At 40.3% G+C, this 26936-nt stretch overlaps 1 protein-coding gene across 1 annotated transcript in view; it reads left to right on the top strand.

Moving 5' to 3' along the window:
- The first annotated feature begins 5051 nt into the window (after positions 1 to 5051).
- Positions 5052 to 26936, top strand: part of ZNRF2 (zinc and ring finger 2) — a 58366-nt gene continuing 36481 nt past the window's right edge. The window contains exon 1 of the mRNA XM_021548797.3: positions 5052 to 5897. Within this exon, the coding sequence (XP_021404472.1) occupies positions 5426 to 5897 (472 nt within the window). The 5' untranslated portion in view covers positions 5052 to 5425. The remainder of the gene's footprint in view (positions 5898 to 26936) is intronic.

Raw genomic sequence — 26936 nt, 5'->3', positions numbered from 1 at the left:
TGCCTTGCCCAGATGAACGTGCATCGGTCTCACTTCATTAATGAAATGGTGCAGATTCCTCCAGTGCAGAAATGGGCATAGCCTAAGCAGCTATTTGTCTTCTCTAGCTTCTCGAGCATGTAATAAAAATGAGGGCTGGGGGCAGGGCTGTAACTTCATGAAGGTTCAGGAAACTACACAGAGAGGTGATTAATGCAAAGCTGATAACAGCAAAACCCCCACCAACAAGTAAAACTAATACAGCATATGGGAGAGCCAGTTAACAGTGCTGGCCTGATCACATAGCAAAAAGTCAAATTCATATGGATAGCATTTGGCATTACCTCTGGTTGCCTATATAGGTACTCAGTGGCTATGATAATACAGCTGTGAGTGCAGGACAGCATACAAATTATTAGTGTGAATACTCTTTTCTACGAGAAATCTTGAACTGAAGTATATTTCTTAAAGTATTACTTTACAGCATGTGGTAATGAAGTGCACAGCACAAATTGCCATTTTGTCAACTATGTTATTTCCAACTATTTCTTCCTGTACAAAATGGTCAATCAATAAGTCCAGTCAAAATGTCAGTTTATTTTCAAGATTAACCTATCTTCTTTATGAACATCAGTTTTCTCTACAGACAACTCTAGAGTGCAAAATACAACATATTGTTTGCAGTGTGATAGAAACTTCAGAAAAACATAAACTTCAAACAAAAGATAGAAGGCTTTAAACAGAATTTTTTAAAGCAAGGGTGAACCTCCTTACCCTTGTGAGCACCACCACACATTTACAAAACAATTTTAGAAATCAAACCTCGAGTTTGACAAGCAGCTTGGTTTTTTTATTCCATGAAGATTGATCTCAACATGTTGCAGAATTGTTTTTCATGTGTCAGTGCAAGCATGTGCCCAAATCTTCATATGATTAACATCAATATGTGTAAAGAGTTATTTAATGCAAATAAAAATCTAAATCTGGATAATGGGGTCTCCTGCATCTATAAAAACACCAGACAGCAGCTGGAGCATCACTGACACCAAAATCTATCTAAAGGGATTCCTACAATAGCTTTGTGCATTGTTTGCAGTCACACTGAGAGGGATTATATGGGACCTATTTCCCTCAGTGTACAGATATGAACATAAAACAGCCTCATCTGCTGGATGGCTTACTCTAGCTACAGATGTAAGGCATGTACATTTTACATGTCTTATTTCAGGGGTATAAAACAGCTTTGTTTTGCTTTCCCTATGAGCAACTAAACACATCAGAAGTCTCTATTTTCAGTTATCTGTGCAGAAGTGGTGTGCAGAGCTATTTCTTTGAAACAGATGAAATACACAGTAATGTAAAAATGGCACTGACCTCTTCTAATCACAATGTGCAGTTCTAGCCTGGTACCTGCTCAGAAAATCTAGCTGGCTAAACCTTTTTAGAAGGTTTTAGAAGCCCATACTTCTTATTATAAAATTAAGCTGTATGTTATAAGGGTATCCCATTACTTTGCGAATACTTCTCCTTTAGAAAAAAGGAGATTGGTTCTGAACAGAATGAAACTCTGGCTGGCTTTATTAATTCAGGGTCAGATGCTTCTGTAAATAATGAAACCTTGCTTAAATCCTTGTTTCAGTGTCCCTTTAAAAGCCATAGAAGAAGGGGGCAGCAGGGGAGAGGGGAAATTATCTGTCTGCATAGCTCTCTGTCAAGCAAAATGCAGGCCCCTGTTCCATTTATCAGTACACATTTTCCAAAATGTGCAATATTATGAATTTTGTATGCTCAGGGCACACCTGTCACCTGGTATGTTCAAGGAAACCAGTCAAGAACCAAGTTCATTATTTTCATGTGCTGATAGACAAGGTGGTGCAACCAGAACTGAACAGGAGGTATGCAGATTGTAACAAAGAACAGTGAGTATATTTGCCTGTCTAAACCAGTTTTTTCCCACTATTCTGGACAAGGAACAAGTAGTGCTTATTTAAGTATGACTATGATTCCCTAGATATGTTTCTACGGGAACAAAAGCAGCATTCACCCATATAGACCTATAGAAGTTAATTTTTATATAACTATCTGCTTTTCCACTGAATTCTTGAAATCTGTAGCAGCAAGATATTCTACTTTCTCTCTGCAGTGCTTCCTCTCATCACTAGTGACTTTCTTTTGTAACTTACGAAGTTTTTATGCAAACTACTTCTGGAGTGTAGTAATGAACAAATGGGTGGAGGTTACAGTGCCAGATACTGCCTCTACAATAATAGACAGCTAAAAAACATTTGTTAGAAGAAATGTTATCTTAAAACCCTAACTATACTGTTGCTTATATAAAGCAAATTTTCAAATCTAGAAAAATTTCTATTCATTTTGCAGAGAGATCAGGAAGAATTGAGGGGAGAAAGCTGGCTCAGAGATGTGGCATGCTTTTTTTTTTTCCTGAAGATGTGTTATTTGAGAGGTGTGTCTTGTTTAGACTCACACTTGGTAGTGAGAGAGCTGCAAATATGTCCTAGATGCCAAACAAAAACTGAAGCCTACAAAAAAAACCACAAAAAACCAAAACCAAAACCAAAAACAGAAAATCACATTGCACTAGGAGCAGTCATCCTCTCTGAGAAGGGAACACAGGCTGTCCTGTTGTGATTTCTTTTCTGTGAAATATCCTATGCTGTTAAATATAACTTTATGACTGTAAGACTGAGTAACTGGATGTCTTTTTTGTAGGGCTTTTTTTTTCCACCACAGGCATCATAATTTAGTCCTAAATTGAATAAAATATTATTCACAGTCACATATGATCTGTATTTAATACCTGCTCAATTCTTAAATCCACTGTAAAAAAAATACAGAAAGTGCTGTGATACTGTGTAGCAATGTACTATTTTCAAAAGGCTGTTTATTCTAGCAGCTGAACAGCTCTACTAACACTCAGTAGTGGAAATTTTAAAAACTCCATAAAACTCTGAGCATGCTCCCTTTAACCCTGCTCCAATAGGGCTCAACATGCCACAGGCATTCTGTGAGCAGCAGAAATTATGAGTCATGTTTGCAACATCCTTTGCCCAACCAGATTCCTGGAATTTAGCAGGATAGGAATTCCTATGGTAGCTTTCCTTTCTGTAGGAACATTAGAATCTCTGTCTTCTACATAACCACTTATTTTCTATACTGTTAATGTCTCTGAGAGATTTGGCTGAAGCTGGAGAATCATTTAAAAAGTAACCGGTGGTGGCAGCGCAGACAGCATATCCACACTGACTTTCTTTCTGCAGGGAATTGAACTAGAAAGTGCTCATGATTGATCTACTTTGGAGTATCTACCACTGCCGGCAGAGACTGCAGCTTATAATTCACAAGTGGGGATGACATAGCTTGGGACGGCAGATTATCGACCCCAGCTGTCTGCCCAACACCCAGCACACAAAAGACTCTTCATGAGACAGCTGTGGAATCACTGCCTCTTGCTGAAACGGGCAAACAGTTTACACCAGCATTCTCTAAATGGGGTTTACAGTATTCACAGAGTGTCTCAGCTATCCAGAAAAGTGGTGTTGGAATGAAGAGCGGGGCTAGTGCTACCCCCAACGATGGTACCTCTTCTTGCAGACCCAGCTGTGAGCTGCAGTGATGCCAGAATGCGATGCCACATGCAGTTGTAAGAGACACGGCAAAAGGAGGTGGAACAGAAGGCCTTTCACATCTGAGAAGGAGCATCAAAGATGGCACAGTGGAAACAGCAAAGTGTAAATGTAGTGCTCCGTAATGCTTTTTATTTTAATTAAGGTTTGGATCAGTTTCATGGTATTAATTATAACATACTGTGCCACTGTGACATAGGAAGGAATGTAGCTGGAATCCCTACCGAGACAGGATGATGGAGAGTCCTGATGCACCGCTTCATGGTGACATAGTCTATTTTAGAGCAGACAAAAATCCATAAAACAAGCAGTTTACCTCAGATGACCGACTGTAGGAATCATAATATAAATTCAATGTATGTGACACTCAGTATCAAACAAGACACAAAACAGTTTCTGGTCTCTGAATGTTTTGTCATGATCAAACTGAGCCTGCTATCCACATGGGTATTATACACTGGGATAAAATTTACGGCTTAGTTAATCCTCGTGTAAAAAAAAGTGACTTTGAGTGAGAGACTGAGGTATACAGGATTTTCCTGTATCACCTGTGAACCAAAGATGTCAGAGATTTCCATCCTTCTAGTCCTGCTTCCCGGTATGTCCGTATGTCTCCTGGTACATCCAGGTTCTCGGAGAACAGACTCACAGCAAACCGTCAGGGTTGGAAGTACGGGAGAGCTCCCAAGGGGGGCAAGCGGCCCTTTCCCCCACTGCCCCGCCGAGCCGCGGCCCAGGCGGGCGGCCGGGAGCCGCCCCAAGCGCCGGGCTCGGGCATCCGGGCGTTTGCTGGAGCCGCAGGGGCGGAGAAGCGAGCGGCGGCGCGGCAGGGGAGCACAGGAGGGCACCGCCGCTCCGCCACCCCGGCTCCTCTCCTTCACCTGCCGGGGCTCGAACGGAGCCCGGACACGGGGCCGCCGCCGGCCGTCCCCAAGCACGGCCGCTCGCGTCCTGCCGGCGGCGGTCTGGCTCTTCTCCGCTGCCCGGGGGCGGGCAGCCGCGGCACGCCGGCGGGCGAGGGGCCAGCGAGCTCCGCTGGTGTGCGTGCGTGTGTCCCGCCGCGGGGACCGTCCCTCCCGCCGGGGCGAGGCGGCCGGAGGCACGCGGGCCTCACCTGGCGCCGTCCCGCACCTTGCGGGAGGAGCGGGAGGCGGGGCGAGCCGGGCCCCGGCCCGTTGCGCCGCCGCCGCCGCCGGGGGCCGGTCTCCCGCCGGGCGCGGGGGAGCCGAGGCGGCGGCCCCCGCCCGCCGTAACCGCTGCCCCTCCCGCCCGCTGGTGCCGCCCCCAGCATGGCGACACGGTAGAGGAGCGGCTGCGCCGGGGCGACCGCCCCCTCCCGCCTCCTCGGCACGGGCACGGCGCGCCGCGGGTGAGCGAGCGGCCTCGGCGGCGCTGCTGCCGCCGGTGCCCCGCACAGGGCTCAGCGGCGGCGGGCGAGGAGGAGGATGGCGGTGACGGTCGCGGCGGCGGCGGGCACAGCAGCAGCGGCGGCGGGGCCGAGCGGCCGCGCGGCGGGAGCCAGCACCGTCCCGAGCAGCTCATGGTGGCGCCCCAGACCCGCCAGCAGCGGCCGCGCCGGGGCCGCCAGCTGAGCCGGATCCCGGCGGGCGGCTCTCCCCTCTCCACACCGACCCACCGAGCGACCCGTCCCCCTCCCCCGACTCTCCCTCTCCCCCGTCCCCGGCGCGACCCGCGCCTCGGATCGCACCCGCCGGGACCGGACTGCCAGCACCCTCGGGCGCCGCGGGGAAGGCGGCGGCGGCGGCGAAGGGCACCGGGCAGCGCCCGGCGGCGGCGGGACCATGGGCGCGAAGCAGAGCAGCCCCACCGCCGCCAATGGCCGCACCCGGGCGTACTCGGGCGGGGATCTGCCTTCCTCGAGCAGCAGCAGTAGCGGCGGCGCTAACGGGACCGGCGGGCGCTCGGCAGGCGGCGGCGGGCGCTACGCGCACCTGGCGGCGGCGCCTCACGCCGCTCCGAGCGGCGCGGCGGCCGCGGCGGCCGGAGGAGCGGCGGCGGCGGGGAGTGCCGCGGGGTCGGCGCCCCGGAGCAGGTCCTTAGGGGGGGCCACGGCCTCCGGAGCCCGGGCGGCGCAGTCCGCCTTCAACATCCCCCACAGCAGCGGCCCCTACGGCTCGCAGGACTCGGTCAGCAGCACCCCGGAGGAGGGCGGCCGGGAGCGGCTCGCCGGGGGCGGCGGCGGCGGCTCCTCCGGCGGGCCCCGGCTAGTGATCGGCTCGCTGCCCGCACACCTCTCGCCGCACCTGTTCGGAGGTAAGGGACACTGGCGGGGCGAGAGGGTTTCGCTGCCTGGCCGGGGTTGCGGGCGGTGGGATGGGGTGTGGAGGGTCTTTCCCCGGCTCCGAGGTGGGACGGGTAAGGAATCATCACTCCGAGGAGAGCCGCGGCTCCTCCAGCCTGGCGTCCGGGTTTGGAGACGGTGCTGAGTCTCCCATTGTCTGTCAGGAGAGCTGTGAAAGGGGAGGTTAAAAATGAAACGAGCCCAGCGGCAGAGAGGAAGCGGAGCCTCTCCGGCCGGCGACTTTAGACTCTAATAGCTGTAATCAGTGCCTGTGTAAATACTCTTGCCTACTACTTACATAATTAGAATTTAATTGGATCATGTGTCTCCGCCGTTCATTCTAAAATCGGACCAAACCCCTCTTTAGGCACTGATTAATATGTGGCTGATGTTTGTTCCACTTTCTAAGTTCTCGGGTCGTCTGTTCAGAAAGTCGATACAGAAAAGCAGAAGTTAAAGTAAGTTTCTTTGTTAATGAGAGGTGAGCAGAGCCGGATCGCTGTCCGTGCCGCTGGAGTACAGGCTTGCAGCACCCTGCAGCCCTGAGGACGGGCACATGTGCTCTTGAGGCAGGAGGAACACTCGGCTAGACTCTGAAATAACCAGGAAGCTGAGGCCCTTTGAGAAGCACTTTAAACGTGGAGCACGTTGTAGTTTTTTGGTCTGGAGCTGCCGAGATTAATTGGGCTGTATAGGACGAGTGTTCTGCTGCCTGTATTTTTTACCTTGAAGTTGGAAATCATCTTGTTATTTGTCAGCTGCGTTCAAAGTTGCTGGCTCCTTTAAGAACTGCAGCTTAGGCTGTTCGGATAGGTCAAACAATCTGCAAGTTTTATTTTTTAATGTATGTATTCTTCAACTGACATTTTTAATACACACACATATATTTATATATATAAGTATATATAACTGTATAAACTTAATACCCCAAAGCTTTTTTTTTAGGGGGGGAAACAAGAGGCTAATGTAAAATTTCTATGTCTCTTTATTCTTATTAATCCATTTGTGAATACTATTTTGTAGTAGGTTGGCTTTCTCGTTTTCTGTAATTCACCCAGTTTTTTAGCCAAAGCAGAGCTGTCTGCAGCCTGACCCTCGCAGGTACATGAGGTTTCTGTCACATGGCCTGCTGCCTCTGGCGTGGTGACCTCAAGACAGGCATAGCTGTTACTTCCTATATCTAAAACTGCTTCTTCCCAGCGGTTCAACATTAACAGAAAGCTGTCAAACTCTTTTATAATAAAATAATATTTAACTCTAAGAAAGGAAACATAACTATTTTCATAGTACCAAGCTGGTTGACAGGAGTGCTTTGTTGCAAGGATGCTCATTACACCATCAAAGTACCTTGAGGGGGGAAAAAGGTGCATGTGTTTCTTCTAGTGATGAAAGGATGCGCTATCACATGGAGTTGTAAAGCTCGTGCTAAACATTAGGGAGTCATTAGAATGTGTAGCCAATTGTTTCTCAAAGGTGAAACGTCTTTTTCCCCATCTGTGCTTAAACACTGTACTTGCCTTGGTGCCAGGAGGGAGTGGATTGAAGGTAAACGAAGTGATGAGGATTAATAACCTAGGAAGCTGTATTCAGATGCAGGAAGGTCTCTTCAGAATAACTCTGAATTTGATATTTTCTATGGCATGTAATCATTTTTTGATTGCTGTACTGCATTGTATTTTGTCCTTGGAGTGATGCAAAGCTTGTTGTTTTTACTGGTGCAGGAGAAGTGCCAGGAGGGGTACACTGTCTTTGTCTTCTCACTAATAAATAAGGACTGCCATATGTTAGGAGTATAACTGGAAAATTTCAAGATACAGTAAGATTTTTAGTGAAGAAGCAAACAGATTCATGGCTATCTTGTGACCACATAAAGACAGTGTGGTCTTCATCATAGGGATGAATAACCACTTAATCATAATACTACAACACCTGTGAAGAAGGCCTCACTTGAAGCATTATTCTTTCTTTCAATTTAAATATTTTGTGATGTTGATGATATGTTACTCCACATCCCACTCAGTGTTGCCATCATTTTCTAGTTGTATGCTTTGTGTTTTCTTGATTCCTTGTAATAACTACATGCTTGGAAAAAGTAGCCCAACTGGAGATCATATATTAGTAATATCAGCATTCTGAAAAACAACTTGAAGCATTGTTTTTGTCCTGATAGTAACTAGCTCAAGCTTGTCTAGGTGTGGTATCTGGCATTTACGTTGTGTATCTTGAGCATGCTTGAAGTCCCCTCCCTTGTTTTGTAACTTACAAGTTAGATGAGTTATTTCTTTTTATCCTGAAAACTGCCCAAATTAATTGTGAAGATTAGCATAGTAATTCTGTGAAAATGAAAAAATAAAAAAGAACAAGAATACCTTCTGTAAGTTGAACCAAATCTCCAGCTATTTATGTTTTTAGGTATACTGCTTGGCTTCATCAGTCAGTGTCATGTGGGTGTTGCATTTGTTAAATTACTGTCATTAATTTGCCATTAGTGAATTACACTCTAGTGTCACTTTTACTGAGCTGTTTTGCATGCTAAAATAATGTCTAAATATTGACCCTCTCATGTAACTTGCTTAAGTCTATTCTAAGCTTGTTAATACACCATTTGAATGAGAATATAAAACTTACGTTAATGTATTGGCAAGTACGTTCAGTTATTGTCTATGTTCCTTTAGTAGGAACTGTAGTACTAACAGCCTTTCCTGACTGTGAAGGTCTCGTGTTCCCATCTGACCTCAGGCTAGGGCACTTTTATGAACAACATACAGTGGAGTAAATACTGCTGTGTAGCTTTGTGTCATCTCAGGGGGAGTTCAGTTCACTCAATAATCACAAAAAAATATATGTGTGTGTTTAACTTTGTGCTGTGAGCGTGCCTGAAGTAGGCTTAGGGCCTTAAGTAGAGCGAGACCCAAATTCCGTAAGATCTCAGGGCACTCCCAGAGGCCAAACCTGTGCCTGACATTCAAGAGCTTTCTTGCAACACAGTGCCAAGTTCCAGCTTCCTTTAAGGTGATAACACTTATCAGGAATTTTGACCAGTAGTTTCCCTGCTCTGTTCCTCAGTGAATGGGACTTCCCCTCTCCTCCAGCCCCAAGGTAAATATTCTTACATTCTGTGTAGAAGAGTTGGCCCTGAGGACCATGGGACCAGATTCACATTAGTTTTTCCACTGTGTTTTTAGAGATTACATACTCATCAGTGCTGCAACAAAGCTACCACTGTAGTTACAATGTAGCTTGTTTTTGTCAGTGATGCAACTGGTTCAGCTAAAAATGGATTTTTGGGGTGGCCTTTACTTTGGGTAACTGCTGATGTGTTACTTCCACCACTTAGAGTGTTGACAGCTCCTTAGAACCCTCTGTTTCTGGGTGGTCATGACTGGGAGAATTCTTGGCAAAAATACCTAGTCTAAGTGTCTTTCTGGTATTCAAATTTGGGAATGTTGTTGTAAGACAACAATGCCTTTAAACTCTTTTTTATTTTGTTCTTTTTTGTTTTGTTTTGTCATTTAGACTCTCTTGGGGAGTCATATATAAAAATTCAGCTGAAGACAGCAGAAACTCAAACATACTGAGTCTTTAAAATTTTCACATCAGTTCTTCTTTAAAGATGACTGAGCAGAGACTGTACAGGTATAATATAGAATCTCAGTTTGTGTTGCATATGTCAATATACAATTTTATATGATTTTTTACAGATAGATTTTTTTAAATATATAGTGTCGTCAGATACAGCTGTTAACAGCCTTCATGCCTATGTAAAGATTAGGAGTAATTATTTGGAGATAAGGTTGCATCTGTTCAACTTTATTAGGAGAAGGAAGTTTGTTATGTTTTTCTTAAGCCAAATAATGATCAGACTTCTTTTATTAAGTGCTTTACAGTGCAGGATTTGTCACCAGCTACTGAATGTTCATAATACGGTATGGGTAGAACCTTGTAGGTATATTATAGTAGCATCTGTTTGTGATAACAATTAGTACAAGTAATGAATGAATTCTTCATTTGATAAATGAAGGTTTATGAAAGCCTCAGGTTATAGAGGCTAGACGGATTGTGGGAAGATGAGAACAGTAAAAGAATTATGTGAATTCTCAGAAGAGCTTTTTAGATGTCTCTCAAACTGCCTAGAAGGCCACATCTTGTTTTGTTTCCCATCAGATCTGTTTAGTTGTATGATACATTTGGATGTATTTTTGAGGTTCAACTGTCTTTTGGTCACTTCCTTGCCCTTCTGTTCCAGTATGACACAAGTACTATTGCTTTGAGAAATTCTGAAACTCTAAAACACTTAATGCTGCTCCCATTTTGCCAGCCAAAGGGGCACTCTGAGGTCTTCACCCCCTGAAGTGGGAGAAAGGTTGGGAAGTGTGCCTTGTAATGGGACTGTTGGCCTGGTGGGGGCAAGGAATAGATATATTGAGTTGACTCCAAAGTGAGAGAGAAGAATCACTTTTGCAGTCTCTGAAGATATGGGGGATTTTGTAAATACATTAGCATCCCCTTTACCAAAACACAGATTGAAAAATCCATTGTGCTAGGAGGGCAGTCCAAGGATAAGTCTATTGATAATGGGCTTTAGCAGGTCTGTTCTGACTGGTGAGTTTGAGGAACCCAGTCCCTTTGCAGTCCCTCACTGTTCCAGTGTTTAGTTGGGCTGCTCTGTTCCTGTGTACATTCAGCAGGCAATATACAGTTCCTGGTTTGGTGGCAAAGGTGTAAACCCTCCTGAGTGAGGGACAAGAAAAAGTAGCAAAAAGTCTAACACCACCAGCCACCTGCTCCAGCTCAGTCAAGAGAGTGCTCATAGTCTCAAATGTTAAGTGTTTGGACAAGTGAGCTAAAAGAAGAAGTGTTTGAGTCTTCTGATGGCACTCATGAAGTCCCTGGGAGTAATCTTTCATTTCCTTCAGTTGGAGACTGGTCTCTGTGATGATGAGTAGCTTGGGGCAGTGAAGTAAAGGCTGAGGTGAGTGACAGGGGCTCTTTGAAAGGCTCTTTTCTTTTTTGCCTTTTTTTTTTTTGAAGTGCTTTTTTTTTTTTCTTTTTCCCTTTGTTCCCCTCTTCCTGCTTGGTCAACAAAAGGGTTTAGGAGAAGCTAAAGGATAAAAAATGGCAGCACTGCATTTGTGGGAGAAATGTAAATAGTTAACCATGTGAAGGAAAGGAAACAGCCTAATTGTAATGGCATATATAAATATTTCTTTTGGCTATCAAGGTGGTGATAATACCTGATTGAACCTTTGCAGTGCCAGTTCAAACAAAGGCTTTCCTCTTATTTAATGTCTTCTGAATACCTATGCAACCCTGATATTCTGGCAGTGTCTCTCCTCATGTTCTGTCATATAATTGCAGACTAGTCTCCAACAACCTCCCAAGTAATTTCTTTGTCTCATAAGGAAAGCCTTTTGTCACTGCTAGAAATTCAAAACTGTTTTTAAAACACATTGCCTGTGCATCTGTTTGGGTAAGTTCTGCTCCCCTGTTCTTGCCAGCTGCTAATGGAAAACTTCATTGTTAAAACGTTCTTGAATTGCTCTTTCAGCCTTGCAGGAAACTTTTAAATTTTGAATAAAGTTGTGAAAATTTTTGGGTAGGTTTTCCTTGCTTTTTACGTGCAACCAATTTTATATTGCTTCCAAGATTTTTCTGCAGTGTGTCTACTGCCCATTAATGGCTTAATTAGTTTCAGGAGAAGTGTATGGTCATTCTGACAGATTGTGTTCATTTACTGTGGTAATGGAGCATGTTCTTGCAGATGTTTAACCTGTGAAAAGAAAGTGAGAAATCCTTGAGTGCTCTGAGTTTCTATTTTGGAACATCTTTAAAGACATGCATCTTTCCAATCAAAAGAAAGCAATTTGTATAAAACCACAACTACCTGGGTAAAACCAGAAATGCATATGTTAAGCATCTAGGAGAGTGGTTTTTGTTGTCTATTATCTGGATAGATATTTCGTAAACAAGTGCCTATGTTCCCAAGACCACCTTTCCTTTGTAAATGATCATGGCGACTTTCATGAGGATATCTCAGTGTGCATCCAGAGGCTTATGACCTCTGTTGTTTTGTAGGCTACAAAAATTCCTGGTGCTTATAAAAATGGGAGGGTAAGCCATAGAACAAACAAGGCTGGTTCTCCCTTTCAGTCAGGACATGCTTCTATTTTCTGCATGGAAATTGAATAGTATTGACCTGGAGAGATCAGGAAGGAAAATCTCATAGGGCTCGAGGTGTCTGACTGCCTGCCAAACAGAACACATGAGAGAGTTGTGTGGGCTTTGGCTGTTATCACTGTTGTCTTCAGGAGTTGACCTAGCTGGGTGTTTTCTTGCTAGTCTGCCATGTCTCAAAATCAGACCACCACAGCCTGTGCACAGTCCCCAAAGGGTGGGTGTGCTGCATACCATCAGGGATATTTTTAGTAGATTCTGTTTGCTGACTGACTTAGTGTGCTATAAATACAGAGTTCTCATCTGGCATGCACTTTGCTTGTCTTCTAGTAACTTATAATAAATTCACCTAAGAAGAATGGCAAGGAGAAGCAAGCTGTTACAATTTGTTTGGCTTTCCATACAAAGTATCATTTATATAAAGCAATTATTTAGTAACATTTTAACTGTAAATGGTTTTTAAAACTAGTGGTATTCCAAAACACTTCCTAGTTGGGCTCCATAATTAGTCCTTATGTCAGATTGATTTATACTGTGTTTTTATTATGATTTTAAAAGTTGAAGGTAGGGTTTTTAGAGATGGGAGGTTACTTGAGCATCTGGAATATTGTTAGTACTAGTAAATTGCAGTCTTTTTAATACCAATGCTAGCATAGTCCCTAAGTGTTATTCTCTGGTAAAAAATTGAAGCTTAGTTACAACTTTCCTGGATTTTTTTCCCCTGAAGTATATATATATATGAGGTATATATACAAGTTCTGGAGTTGAAATATAGTTAAGGCACTTATAGGACTCAATGTGGAAAGGGGAGGATCCCATGTCTTATTAAAATACAGATGCATTTGTCTTTGAGTGTTGAATTTGACACAAAATTGAAGGATGGGTTCTTCTTGACTTGTACTGAGTATAACCTAAATGCAGTTGTTCTGTACTGCTAAAATAACTGTCATAGCATACATTAACAGATGTGAAGTTTTCCATATGCAGCAAAAGAAAACTGCTCAGAGGTGCTTTCTGCAGATTGCCTGAATACATAAGCAGTATTTTGAGACTCTTAATTATTTTTATAATGAAATCTGGGCAAATCTGGTGATAGTCTTTCAGTAAAATTGCAAACTAGATTGTCTTCCTGTCATGAATCTTAGGTTGTTCTCTGAAAATCATGTTACTTTGAATCCTGATTTCTTGCAGCTATCAGAAGTTTTACTTATTGTAGGACAAAGAAGAACACTTCTTTATTCTTCAGTGTGAATATGGATAAAAGTTCCAGTTTGGGGAAACAGAATCTTGCTTCTCTTAAGAAAATGCTGCAGCTTTTACCAAATAGAGCATCATCAATTAAGCAAATGTCAGAGAGATAATGGTGGACAATCTCCAGATCATAAAGAACAACGACAATAATAAAATGTGGTTCTCTGTGGTCATTTAACTGCTTTGCTTTCACTGTGAGGCAGTTCTATTTCTTCTCAGTGTCTTTGCTGCATCAGCAAGGATGACTGAAATAGCCTAAGATGCTAGACTTGAGAATTTGCTGCCATTTTCTTGTTGTCCTTTGGGAAGAATGAGTTCAAAATCACACACCCATTCTGAATATTGGAAGGCATCTTTTGCATGTGTATGAGTGGCTCAGGGCTCCTATAATATCTTACACTGGGTAATAATAATTCATCTTCAGAGCCGATTGTGATTAAGTTTTCTAAAAGGTGATATAGCTGAGTTCAGGTGTGCATTGCCCAAGTACAGGGTTAGCTATGCAACTTTCCTTCTGATTTTTCAAGCTGTGATCTTTTCAAACCCAATTTTAAATTAGAGCTGGTTTAAGTGTTTGAATTTAGGGGTTTTTTCACTCTCTTATAGTTGTTGAGGCAGTCAGATCAGTTTTGATAGATACTTGTTTTATTTTTATATTGGAAGTATTACTCAATGAATGGCAAGTAGATTGGTTGCCTGAGTACAAAGTAGAGCAAAGATGATCTGTTTTTTATCAAACCTCTAGCAATCTATTAACAAATTACAATTCCAAAATAATAAAACATAATTGTAAAACTATTTATATATTTTTAAAGTGCTGTGTAAAGAAATAAAATACCTGGTTTGCCCATGCAGTAGTGCCATAAAGCTGTTGCTGGCTGAAGAGAAATGATATACTAAAACAGCTAATGAATGAAACCAGCATGAAATTCACATATGAAAAAGGGCTGCATGCTATCAAAGAAACACCCTTTGAATATTTAATTAATCTGTCCTAACATATGCATGCTAGATATCTAATATTAAGATACTAGATGACAAGCATAGAGACATTGCCTTGCTTTTTAAAGACTGAAATAGAGTTAAAATTAATTCAAGAGTAATGCATGTTTGCTATAGCTTGGCTGTTGGATTAGTTTATATCCCAATGTGCCATATCTATGAATTTGTGTGTTTTGTAAGTGATAACATTTTCAAAGACACATGATACTAAGCTTCTTCATAACCATGGACATGAAAAAATGAAGTGTTGAAACTATTATTGTAATAAAATGCAGTACTGAAATAGCTTCTGGATTGGAGGAAATACAGATGCCATTGCTAGAATAATAAACTGTGTACCAAAATAAACTGGTTTTCATGCACTTGATAAGATCAAGATTCAGTGACAGCATAAAACTAGGGAGTGGAGGAAATGTTCCTTGGAAATGTGGGACTAGTTTTGCTGCAAACAAAGGGATAAGAATGCTAATGCAAATAATGTGTTTGCATATTACAAGGGCAGGAATGGATGACATGTTCAGCCCAGGTTACTCTCTTTGTGCCTCTCCAGTCATAAAGCACACTGTTGTGTTCAGCTGATGAAGTCAGAGGAAATTCTTTTGATGAAGTTCAAATGATGAACACATTTGGAGCTGGAGGGCAGAAGTTCCTCCTAGTGGGGTGGACTGGTACATGTGACTTCTCTAGAGGTGTGCAGGCAACCAACCTCTTACATACATTTAATGATTGCACATTTTGCTTTAAACCTTTGTTTAGAATAAATGTTTAAAAGCATTGTAAGCTTGGATGATGTAATTTTTTGACATTAAACTGTTTAATGTGTTGGGGGAATCTGTTAATTTGTGAAAAGTGAGCTGGAATTAAGCTCCCCAAAGAGAGCTTGGACTGACAGCAGTGTTGAGATTGTTCTTACCCACACAGATTTGTGAGGTCATGGAGTGGTTGTCAAAAGCATTCTAATTTTTAAATTCTGGCCATTGTTGATTCTCTTTTAGGGATTGGCTAGCCAATAAGCAAGTTGCAGAGAAAGACTGCCATGTTACAACAAATAAAAGGCAAGGCATACTTAGCATTGATAAAACCATTCAGAGTATAATTTTTACCAGGAATTGTAAGCAATAGCAGAAATTAATGTTTATTATTCTAAAAGCAAGGACCACAACAAAAGTCCTTGAAATCTTTTGCTCTGATGCTTAAACAAACAAGTTAAAAAGGAAAATATTTAACAAGTTTTTAAAATAATTATTTAGGCGGTGGTCAAAACTACAGCTTGCCAATACCCTTGTATTTTCAAAAAAAGCTCTAAATTGTTGTTTATAAGATGCACCTCTATGGACTGCTGTTTTTCATCATTGTTCTAGCATGGATTTGCACTGTCTCTGGGCTGTTAAATAGCTATGTCCCATGGCAGCCTGAAAGCTTGTTAGCTGTAGCATGCAAGCATTCTTTGAAATTAGCTTTAAAATAAATGTTTGTATTCAACATGTTGCTGACCCAGCACCATGCACAAAGATGCAGAATTAAAATGAGTGGAAAATGTAAGCACCTCAGGAAATGCTAACCTCAAAAGAAATCATCTGGCAAGGATGCCAGACTTGTAAGCAAGAGAGAAGGAAAGGTCTGTATGGAATAGTGGTGTTTGTTCCATTCTTACTTAGAGGGAATTGGGATCCAGGGATATGAGTACTGATACAACTGTTTTTTGACCTCCTAGACTATGGTCCTGTGACACTATAGTTCTGTGTCACTTATTGAGAGCCTCTCCTTTCTTCTTCCTTTTCCCTGCCCTTTTTCTGTTTTCTGTGTTGTTTGAGTCATCTTACTTGCAACACCTTTATTAGTAACTGTAGTGCTATTGAAAACAAAAATAAATATGCAGAAATATCAACTTAGCTGAATCGTAAAAACACATTTAAAAAGAAGATCAGGGTTTAAGTTTAGGACTTGTTTCTTTGTTTTTCTTAACATGCATAATTTAAGGTATTATATATAATTTGGATTTTAACTAGTATACTAGTTTTATTTACCAATTGTATGTCAGTACTATTAATGGAGGAATAACACTTAAGAGCAACCTACTGAAATAGATAATTAGTTCTGTATCAAAAAGAAGAGGCCATTTTGATTAAATTATTTATTTTAGGATATCTATTCATATGTATTTTCTAAAATTAAAATTTTTCTAACTTAGATTTCCCGAAACTTGAAAATTGTGATGTAAATTTTGTTTTTTGTTGGCAGTGTTTTGAAGCACATATGAGTTAAAACTGATTAAACTTGCTCCCTCAAAGAGCTAACCATGTAAATAGGCTGTACATCTAGCACAAGGCACTCTAGCCTGGAATTTAAATGTCAACATATTAAATTCTAATCCTATTGGTTTTCTGTTTATGCCTTGAGGATTTGTAAATTTATGAAATTACACACTTGTAATTTGATTTCAGACATGTGAAATTTCAGATAGAAATAGGAAAGGAAGAAAAGCCTCAAGATAGGACCTTATTTTTGTTTTATTTTCCCTCCTGGAGTTTCTCTCTGACATACTAAGCCTCATGCTCCTTCAGGCAATGATGGTAAATGTACTAGGTACAATGTGTTTAAGCTATTGGTGCAGCTAAAACACTTTGAGGACAGTTTTACTCCTTGCTCCTGCAGGATTTCTTGTTTGCTCACAAATCTACCTTGAAGGGCATAATCCCATTTGTCAGGAATTGTCATCTATGACTGTCAAGGATTTCTTCCTCTGCTGAAGGGGAAGGAGCTCTTTCTGCAGTCTCAGTATTCATGCTCTTAAATTGTTAGATTTGTAGGCCTCTGCAGAAACTCGTAAATTGTAAGTAAATTTTAATGATGCTTTCCTAACCCTGGAAGTCAGTGAGTACTATGGCAATTGAACCCTCTAACTGAGGATTACAAATATCACCACAAGTACTTGTACACAGAGAGGGAAGTATAGAGGAAAGATACTTTGCCAACTATTTCAGTCAGTTGTTGTTGCAAGCAATACTTAAACATTGCTTTTTCCTTTCTCACAGAGTGTTTTGGAAAATAATTCATCATTTTAAAAAATGTCATTATTATATTTAGGTTATGCATACAATGACTTCTCTGAAAACTTTACGAAAAAGGGCTTGTAAGGACAGATTTAATTCTAATGAGTGATGTGTGGGCAAACATCTCTCTGATGTTCATAGTACATGAAGAGACCTTGGGGTTCCTACCAGCACTGCAATATGGGATCAGCTGGGTTTGGCCCGTTCCAAGCAGGTGATGTTTATTCTTTCTTAATTTCTTAGTGGAAAACCCTCTAATTTCTCTGGTATTTTATTTTGACAACTAATTTTACCATTGGAAAAATTCCTAATAAGCAAATTACTCATACTGTTTTGCAACTGATTTCCCATTTTGAATGCAGAAATTTGCAATTGATGCATTTTTTTTAACAGGTAGTTCTTTTCTCAATGCAATCATGAAGGGTTCTTTTTTTCCTTTCTAATTGTATTTGACTCTTGCCAGCTATTAGCTACAATTTCAATGATGCATATAGCCTTGAAATGCTACTGAAAGGATATTTATTGCATTTAGTGCCTCTTGATTTTTATAGCCTCTTACTTTGAATTAGGCTTGTAGAAAGCTCTAATTTGCTACATGTGTCTGACACATAAGGACCAGGGTGGTAATGAAAAAGACAATGTTTAACAATAAAATAACTGTCTTTAAAAACAAAGTTGTTTATTTCTGTCAGTGGCTGCCTGCCTAGTGAGATTCAGGAGGATAGACTGATAAGAGAATTCATTGAAATCAGGCTTTTGTATGGAGTTATCTGGTGTTACTGTTGGTGTTAGCTAGTAAACTTGAAACTGCTGTTTCTTGTATAAACAAGACAGCCAGCAGCAATTATTCTTTAAAACTAAAAGCCTCTGTTTGGGCTGTAAAAACCTGTTTCCATAACACAGACGAAAGTACCATTGTGACTGTTTCTACAAATTGGCACTCGTGCTGTATAAATAGAGGAGAATTTCAGGGTTTTTCTTACAGTTGCATCTGTAAGAACGCAACTTATCATCTTGGTACACAAACTGAAGTTTTTATCTTTGTGCCTTTAAGCCATGAATTTCAGCCTAAGGTTGAGAGTAAAAACGTAAAGGGCTTGATCCTGGCTTGGCTGCAGAAGACAGACCTCATGTATCAATATGTTCGTGTCATTCTTGTGGCATTTGGCTAACTGCGCTTAATAGCAGGATTAACGAACGACAGGCAATCGAGGGTAAGTTGTTTGGGGTGGCTCTGTGGAGGCCGGGGAGAGGAGCGGGCGCCCCGGGCGGGTCCGTGGGCGGGCGGAACGTGTTCAGCACCGCTGCCCTGGACAGCTCAGGCGGGGCCGCTGCCCGCGGGCACCGCGCGGCCGCTGTGCGTGCCGCCCGCGCTCCATCCCATTGCAACGCCCACAATCCCGCATGGACCCTCATCTGCCCAGCGCCCGGGGCGCAGGAAGCAGCTCGGACAGCCTCAAGGCTAGACCAAGCTACCTTGGGAGGCTCTTAGTCATTCTTCCAAGCTTGACTCACAGGCCTCCAGTTATTTTCTTTCTTTTTTTAATCAGAAGTTTATCTACTTACTTTTATCTTAGAAAGTAGGGTTCTTGTCACAGCTTTCCAAAATATTGCTAAATCATCAGCTTCCTTGTTCTTAGTTTCACCTCTATTGTTTGTTTTTCACGCGGTTTAAGGACTTTCTGGACCTAGTTCTCATTTTCTGCCGAAAGTTTCAGGCTTGTGGTTTCAACTGGACTTCCCTGCTTGGTTCCTCACAGTATGTGGAAGTAGAAAAGAAAAGGCAAATTATGCAGATCCTTGCTGTTCTCACACTGTTTGATGCTCTAAAAGAGAATTAAAGTATTTGACCTTAAATGTTTAAAAACCTGGAGAAACCTCTGATATGTTTTGAGTTAGTATTAGAAAGATGCCTTGAGCAGTAGGAGGGTCACTGGAAGATTAACCTTTAGAAATAATATTAGTTTTTCTTGACAAGAAGATAAAATCTTCTTGTGGTGATTTTCTGAAATATTTACTTTTGAAAAGGGATAGGTTTGTATCCAGTAACGCTGAGGTAATAAGACAAGATCTATCTTGTGTTTGGAAGAAAAAGAACAAAACGTGAATTATTAATTTCACTTAATGGCTTTCAAAGCCAAGATGGAAGACACAATAATACTTTGATTCCTGGGTGAAAACAAGTTCTGTAAATACTTTAGTGACCTTTTTTCTTTCTTTTTACAATCCTTCTGCAGAGAGATATGTGGTTTGAATATATGTTTTTATATTGCTAAGTGCAGTTTATTTAAGACAGTATGTGCTTTTTCCCCCTACTTGCTATCATCTTTTTAGCAGTGTCTTGCAGGATTTGCCTTAGGGGTGGAAATCTTAAGTAGATATTAATTCCTTTTTGTCCTGAAAACCTTTTGGTGTGCTACAATATCATTAAAGCAGGTTCCATAAGAACATTGGTAGCTTTATTCAGTTTGCTACTAAACAAATAAAAAAGGACCCCACGTGCATTTATTGTACTCCCTACTGGAAGAGATAAGGTGAATTTCAGGAAGAAAAGAAAATAAACTGGCTTTGTTATGTCAATTGTAAATGAAAAATAGAAACCCATCACTAAACAAAATTAATACTAGAATTTTCTTAGTGTCTTAGAAAAGATGTATTTCCAAATCACTTGTCCCTAAGTTATGGGTAACTTTGCTTTGTTTATGTTGGGTTAGGTTGTTTAGGTTGGACCCCTGCCATATATCTGGGAGCTGTGGCAAGTTGTTGCATGATTTCCAGGGCTGCATTCTACCTTTCAATGTTATTTTTTCCTCTCCTCTTAATCCTGCTTCATTTGAGACATGATATATAACATGATTTTATTTATAAGTCCTGGGGTTTTATTGAAATCGCATTCTGGATTTTATTTCCCTGGTATTCTGATCTCTCAGGTTTGGTATAAGAACATTTTTTTTTTCCCTGAATAATTACAGAACCATACAGAGATTGGACAGTACATGAAATACTATTTGTATTTGCTTGGTTGGGGATGGAACCCACCATGTACATTTACATTAAATAAATTTCAAACTTTTTTAACAGATTAGACTGTGCAAGACAAAAGATAGTAGTTTTATAAGTGTTTTTCTTTCCTTGATTAATTTTCAGTTTCTTTCTGTAAAACTGTCCCTGAGGGAATAGGAGTTGATAATGCAAGTTGTCATAACTGGCACTTTAGAAGATGTTCCTGTATCTTTTGAGAATTGCTTGTGTACAAGCCATTTGTCTATGAAAAATAAGGCAGCTTTGTAGCTGTCCATATTAATACATTTGAGAGCAGGATTTTTGTCTAAATTGGTTTTAAAGACTCTGATTTGTGTATGCATGTTCTTGCCAGAATACTGTATTATTCTTTTAATATTTGGAACTGATTCCGGAAGGCTTGCTGTTTTTTTGTAGATAGCACTGCCCTCAACTTCATGACAACCCAGGACAAGCCAAGAACAACAATAAGGTACTGCAGGAGTTATAATCCCACCTGTGTTGTGGGTTAGTAACATGGTGAATTGACACACATTTTGTTTTTCTGAGCCTAGATCACCTATTTTTTCACTGTATGGCTCTAGAGTAACTAAGTGACAGTATAACAAGATCAGTCAGTCTCAAGATTTAGTGCAACCCATATGAATTGTATTGAAGGTAGACACCTGGTAAAGGAATTTTTATTTTTCTTCTGGAAGTTACTGTGTAGATGTTCAGTGCTGTGAACATCCTTCCTGAATTAAGATTTTAATTTGCAATGTTGTTTTGAATATCTCTGATTTCAAGAAATATTCTCCTATTTACACAATAGTGAAGTAGACAATTTTCTTGGTTTTGATTTCTACCCAAAAATGTATTCTCATGTATAAAAGAATTTTATTTCCATATATATGACATAACCCTTCCAACTGCATCAATTTTTTCCTCTTCGGCCAGCTTCTGGACAATTCTGTATTTTAACTAAGCATCAATTTTATAACAGGAGCAGAATTTCAGTCCATCATACTGTGTTTGGGGCAAAGTACCTTTCAGAGTGTACCAGGCCGAAGTCTTCTGTTCACAGAACAAGTTCAGCATTCAGTCATTTTGCAAACTGGAACTGGAGAAACTCTCAGAAGGATTAGAGAGATGTTAATTTTCTGTGACGTGCCCGCTGCCCTGCAGAGATACATTCCAGACCAGAAACTGCTGTTGTAGGTTGCAGGATTAGTAGAAAAAAAATCGTACAATGTCTGCACAGTTCTGGAAAGACAAGACATAAGTTTAATGATTTAAATGGCATTTGCACTGGCCAGAGCCAGGAATCGTATAGAGTATTGCTTCATTTTAAGGGAAAAATCCAAGAAAAATAGGTTTCTCTTAGTGGCAGATCTCTTGGTTTACTGATCTCTGATTTGATACAACTGCTGTAAAGGACAGGTATGGCAAGACCTCCTCTAGTGAAAAGAGGTGCTTTTGTGGTGACTGGCAGGAATGCTGGCTTCCCTTAGGAGCTTTTATTAAGTGTTCTCAAAAATGGTAGTTAAAGGCAAGTTTTAGAAAAAGTTACTTGATAAACCCACAAAGCCTGGAGGCAGAGACTGTCCGTTACATGCCTATGACTTACTTCTCAGAAGTTTTAAATATAGATAGAATTTGCTATGGAACGACTGGAACAAGTCTGTCTTTTCACCAGAGCTCATGACTTACACCTGGCTTAATCTCACTATTCTGTGTGTGGCTGTACTGTGAAATTTATCACAGCTGCTCTTACACTCGCCTGTGTGCAGTGGACTGACTAACCTTCTGAGGGCTTCTTCCACAATGAAAGGAATGGATTTAAACTTGTGTCCATGTAGGAAAACAGCTATTTTGACCTCTCTTAAAATCCAGAATAAGAAAGCCTTTTAGAAAATTGGTAACAGTTTAAGTGTGAGAGATTTATACCTCAAGACTATCATGGCAATTTTATTTTATAAGGCATTGAAAGTACATCTCCTGTCTACTTAAACGGAGGCATTTTTTAGGTACTAATGCTCCTCTTAGATAAAGGAGAAGATTTAATTTGAAAAAGAAAAGTGCCTATAAATATTAAGTGTTAGAATTAACAATGTGACAATTCAGTGCCTGAGCACTCAACAGTGTGAAATCTTTCTTGCTTGGGCAATGGTTTGATTAAGTAAAAGTGCCTTTTGAGAACTATTGTTTCCTTCACAGACTATTTTGGAATGTTTCAAATTTCAACCTAGAATGAAAGGCTATTATGGGAAAACAGATACAAATCTGTGTCTCTAATTATTTTGACATTGGGGTATTAGTTGTTCTAAGTAGTCTACCTCAGGGCTTTAGATGTCTCATGTGTGAAAGGCACTGAAAAATAATTTATGAGTGCCTCTCTGAAGAGAATTAAATCCCAGGTATTGGGTTATTTGATGTGTATTTTGAAAGGTTTTTTGTCTGTAAGTAAGTTGTTTACTGGTAAAGTATGTGTACAGCACACATTTTGGGCACATCTTTCTTTAGCTTTTTTCTTGTAGCATGGGGGGTTTTTTTTAGCTGTTTGTTTGGAGTTATGTCATGGAAGAGTTTTTTTGGATGCCCCTTATTGGTCTTTGCCCTCTAGCTTCTGTTTGATCTTTTCAGTCTCCAAGTTGGCTAATACAGCAGAGAATGAAGGTGAAGGGATGAACATGTAAATAAGTTGGGAGGAGTAAAGGCTCAAAGTCAGGCATTTTTTATGCTGCCATCAAAAACTGTTCTAAAGAGCTTTTTAATTCTTTCAAAACATGATTTTTTTTTTTTCAGTGAGCATTTTATTGTTTATGTTTAAGCTACTCAGTCACTGGACTTAGGGAGCTGTGGTAGAGCCTTGCTAACTCATTAGGTACGATGCTGGTTAAGTAGGCAGTGCTACATAAAAAGGCAGAGTAAATTTCTGTCATTGATTTACTTTTTCTCTGACCCTTGACTCAATGTCATTGTGGGCAAACAGTAATTTTTATATAAGGTGACAGCCAGAGACTTAGGAGACTTGTTTGACCTTCTGTGTAAGGTAGGGCTAGTTTCTTGCTGCCTTTCTAAAGTATATAATAGAGACATTGCTCCCATTGTAACCATTGCTTGTTCCTGTCTATTTTGGAGTGTAAGCTCTTTGGAGGAGGGACTATTACATATCTGTGAACAAACATTTTTACCGCTTGGCATTCCCTGATTCTGATCTAATACAGGCACTCCTGAAACAGGAATACTAACTGCTCCTTAGTTGGAATTGCTCCATAGCTGCTTGCAAAAAAACCCCAAAAACAACAAAACAAAACCCACAAACCTCAACAACCTTTCTTATTAAAGTATAATTCATTAGCATGTTGCAATGTCACGCTCTCTCAGTTTTCAAATTCAAGACAGTGTCTCCTTTCTTTTATGAGTATTGCTTATGTCTATCAAAGGACAGGTCATTATTTTCTTTGAACAGCGAAGAAAAAACCGTATCTCTTAAATAGGTGTAGATTCTTTTACCCCAATGCCTTATGGATGAGTAAAGCAATGAAAACATATAACACCCTGTGAAAGGTGTAATTAGATAAGTAAAAAGATTTGAGTTACTGTGTGGTTTTTACAAGCTGCTGAAAAGTCAAATTATTATTCAATATATTTTTTTCCAACTGCAGATCCCTGTTAAAATTCATTTAGAGTCTATGCTCTCTGTGTGTATGCATGCATATGTGCATCTTATTAGCATGATCTGGTTAATGTAAACAAGGTGTTTCTCTTCTACATGCAGATGTTTAAAATGGGTAACTATTCAACTTTTTCTACAGTTTGACTGATAGACCAATGCAGCGGTTGTAAACAGCAAAAAAGTAGGAAATGCTCAGTAGCATTCCTTACCAGGGATATTTAAAATGGGAGTGATAGAGAAAATATGAAAAGTTTGTTCAAGTGGTGGCTTCTTAGCTATGAAGAAGCAAGAATTACATTTTCTGCCTTAGTTGCTGTGGTAGCAGTGGTGTAACATGTCATTTGAAAGTTTGGTTGGTTTGGGATTTATGGATGATGTTAAAGATTTTGCAGAATATGTTATGGGTGCTGTGTATTCTCAGAGGTGAAAGACTATAGACAAATCTCTCATTGATATGTTTAAAGCATGAAACTCAATACCTTTTCTTCACTTTTTACTGACAAGAAATAGTTTGGGGGTTATATATTTTTTACTTCAGTTCTGTCTTTTTCTGAACTAATAATGCATTTTCTTTACTGTTCCTCTTATTAGGCATTTCGGATGCTTCCTTCACAATGGTACATTCCCAAATGTTCTTAAGAGGTTCTGTCTTAGACATGAGAACTTTTGCAAAACTAGCAGTTGCATTGCATAGGTGTGTGCTACTGAAACTTCACATTTTCTCAAAACACATTTTCCCAAAATTTGTATGCTGCTCATTTTAAACACTGAAATTATGTTAATACTGGGGAATTTAATGGTCTCATTCCAGTGTACATGTTTTGTAATGAACCCTTAGATGTCTCTGTATTTTGTAATTTTCTCTTTAATTATCTTAAATGTCTGGTTTCTTATGATCCAACACTCTAGTCTGGCCAGTTGTCCATACATTAAGGTAAATATTCTCCAAGTTGGAAGAATAGATGGGTCAATGCAGAGTGAACTTCTTTTAGCTGAATTTTCCATTTAAAAACAAAAGGCTGTTATAGTAAGCAGAGAATGTCCATGCTTTTAAATAAAAACTTAATCCTTAAAGAAAGTTCCTTTGTTCTGAGAATGAATGGTATTTGTAAGCCAGACTTTTCTAATAAGTTCTATTCTTATTCATAAGCCATATTCCTACTCTGGAAAAGAATCAAGCCAAACAACCAAAAACCACAAATAACCATCCCCAAAACCCCCAAACAGCCTCCCCCCAACAAATTCAAATAACCAACCAGCCCTACTTATTCAACTGTCACCACTTTCAAGTGAATGAAAGTAAATGAGTGCATTGGTTAGATATTTCCCTGTTGAACTGATCAATTATGCAATCTATGGGGGACTGCTATTGTGGAGAGATAAAGGGGGAAAATACAGAGTATAATAATATAGGAAAATCTGCTGTTGTGCTGAAGTAATAAAAATATTGCTGTGTGATGAAAAAATAGATGAAAAGCACAAGAAAACAAGTATGCTTTGAAACCTTTGTTTTTGACTTTCTTGAAACTGTAATAGGTAAAATTCTCCTGTTATACTGAGTAATAAATGTGATAATAAGTACTTTTGGTATATAATTTAATGTTGCTGTCAAAAAATGAATCATTATTCTGTTTAGAATTAACATATAAACTCCTGGGAACATCCCACATATAATTTAACATTTTACTTACATATATTCTTCCCTGATGTAATCTTTTTATTTTGTACTCTGACTTTTTTGTCATTGATTCGTTTTCCCCTTTTTTTTTTTGTTTTTGTCACTGCTACCTCTATTACTGCAGGAACAAGTAGGTTATTGGTAAGTATTTCGACTAAATCAGACTTTACAAAGTTTTGCCTTAGTGAGGACCTTTTTTTTTTTTTTTTTACCCTCACTTACTTTGGTAAAAACTTTGTAGACAACAGACTAATTGTCTGTAAATGGTGTGCTTTCTCAGGTCTCCATTATTGCCTTGTTTGTGTAGTAGAATAATAGTTCTCAGATTCTCCGAGAGACTTTGTCTTCTGCATGCTTTCAAGCAGCATCATTATCTGTGCTGTCTTCCAAGATGCTGCCTTCTCCTGGGGCTTGCTCCTTTGTTCCTGTCTGCTGAAGTGCAGTGTTTACTTTGTCTCTCCCATTTCTTTTTTTGTAAGACTTCGTATGCATTTTGGCCAGTTTGCTCAGAAGACTTCTCTGCGTCCAACAAGATGCTCTGTTTCACGTGTTCAGTTTAGTCATCCTTGTCAACCATTATTCAGCCATTTTCACATCATACCTCTTCCCTTTTAGCTGTCATTAAATATATTCTCAGCATGGTGTAGCCACCCTCTCCTCTCTTGTTTTTGTGCTTTGTGTAATTTTGATCAGATTTGTTGCACTGTAAGTACTAGTTTTGAAAATATTTACACCTGTGCAGTTTGAAAACCTAGGGCTTGATTCTTCTCATCTTGGAGCAGCTTTTCCTGCACTCTCTTTTCAATGATGTGATTTCTAATGGAAAATATTCTTTAACCCTGGTATGTTTTTGAATGTAGTGACTTTATTGTCAGTGTGAAGTAGGGCAGGGGAGTGTAGACAAACTGGTTCTATGCACTTAAAAATTTGTAGTTGTCCTGCCAAATTACTCAGTTGCTCAAGAAGTGCCTTCTGACAACAGAACACAGTTGTCCTGTCTTCCTCCACTTATATTGTGAAATTACGAGTGGAAAGAGCTTTTTTGGTTTCTTAAGAAAAATGTTGCTCCAGGCAGTAAGAGAACATTGAGGGAGTAGCAAAATTCAAGAAGAAAGAAAAAAACAAATGTATAGGTTCAGGAGAGACTGGGAATGAGAGAGAATTCTTCCTCTTC

This window comes from Lonchura striata, chromosome 2 (assembly GCF_050655825.1).
Source record: "Lonchura striata isolate lonStrDom1 chromosome 2, ASM5065582v1, whole genome shotgun sequence".
In the NCBI taxonomy this organism is placed as follows: domain Eukaryota; kingdom Metazoa; phylum Chordata; class Aves; order Passeriformes; family Estrildidae; genus Lonchura; species Lonchura striata.
This window is presented reverse-complemented; position numbering and strand designations above follow the sequence as displayed.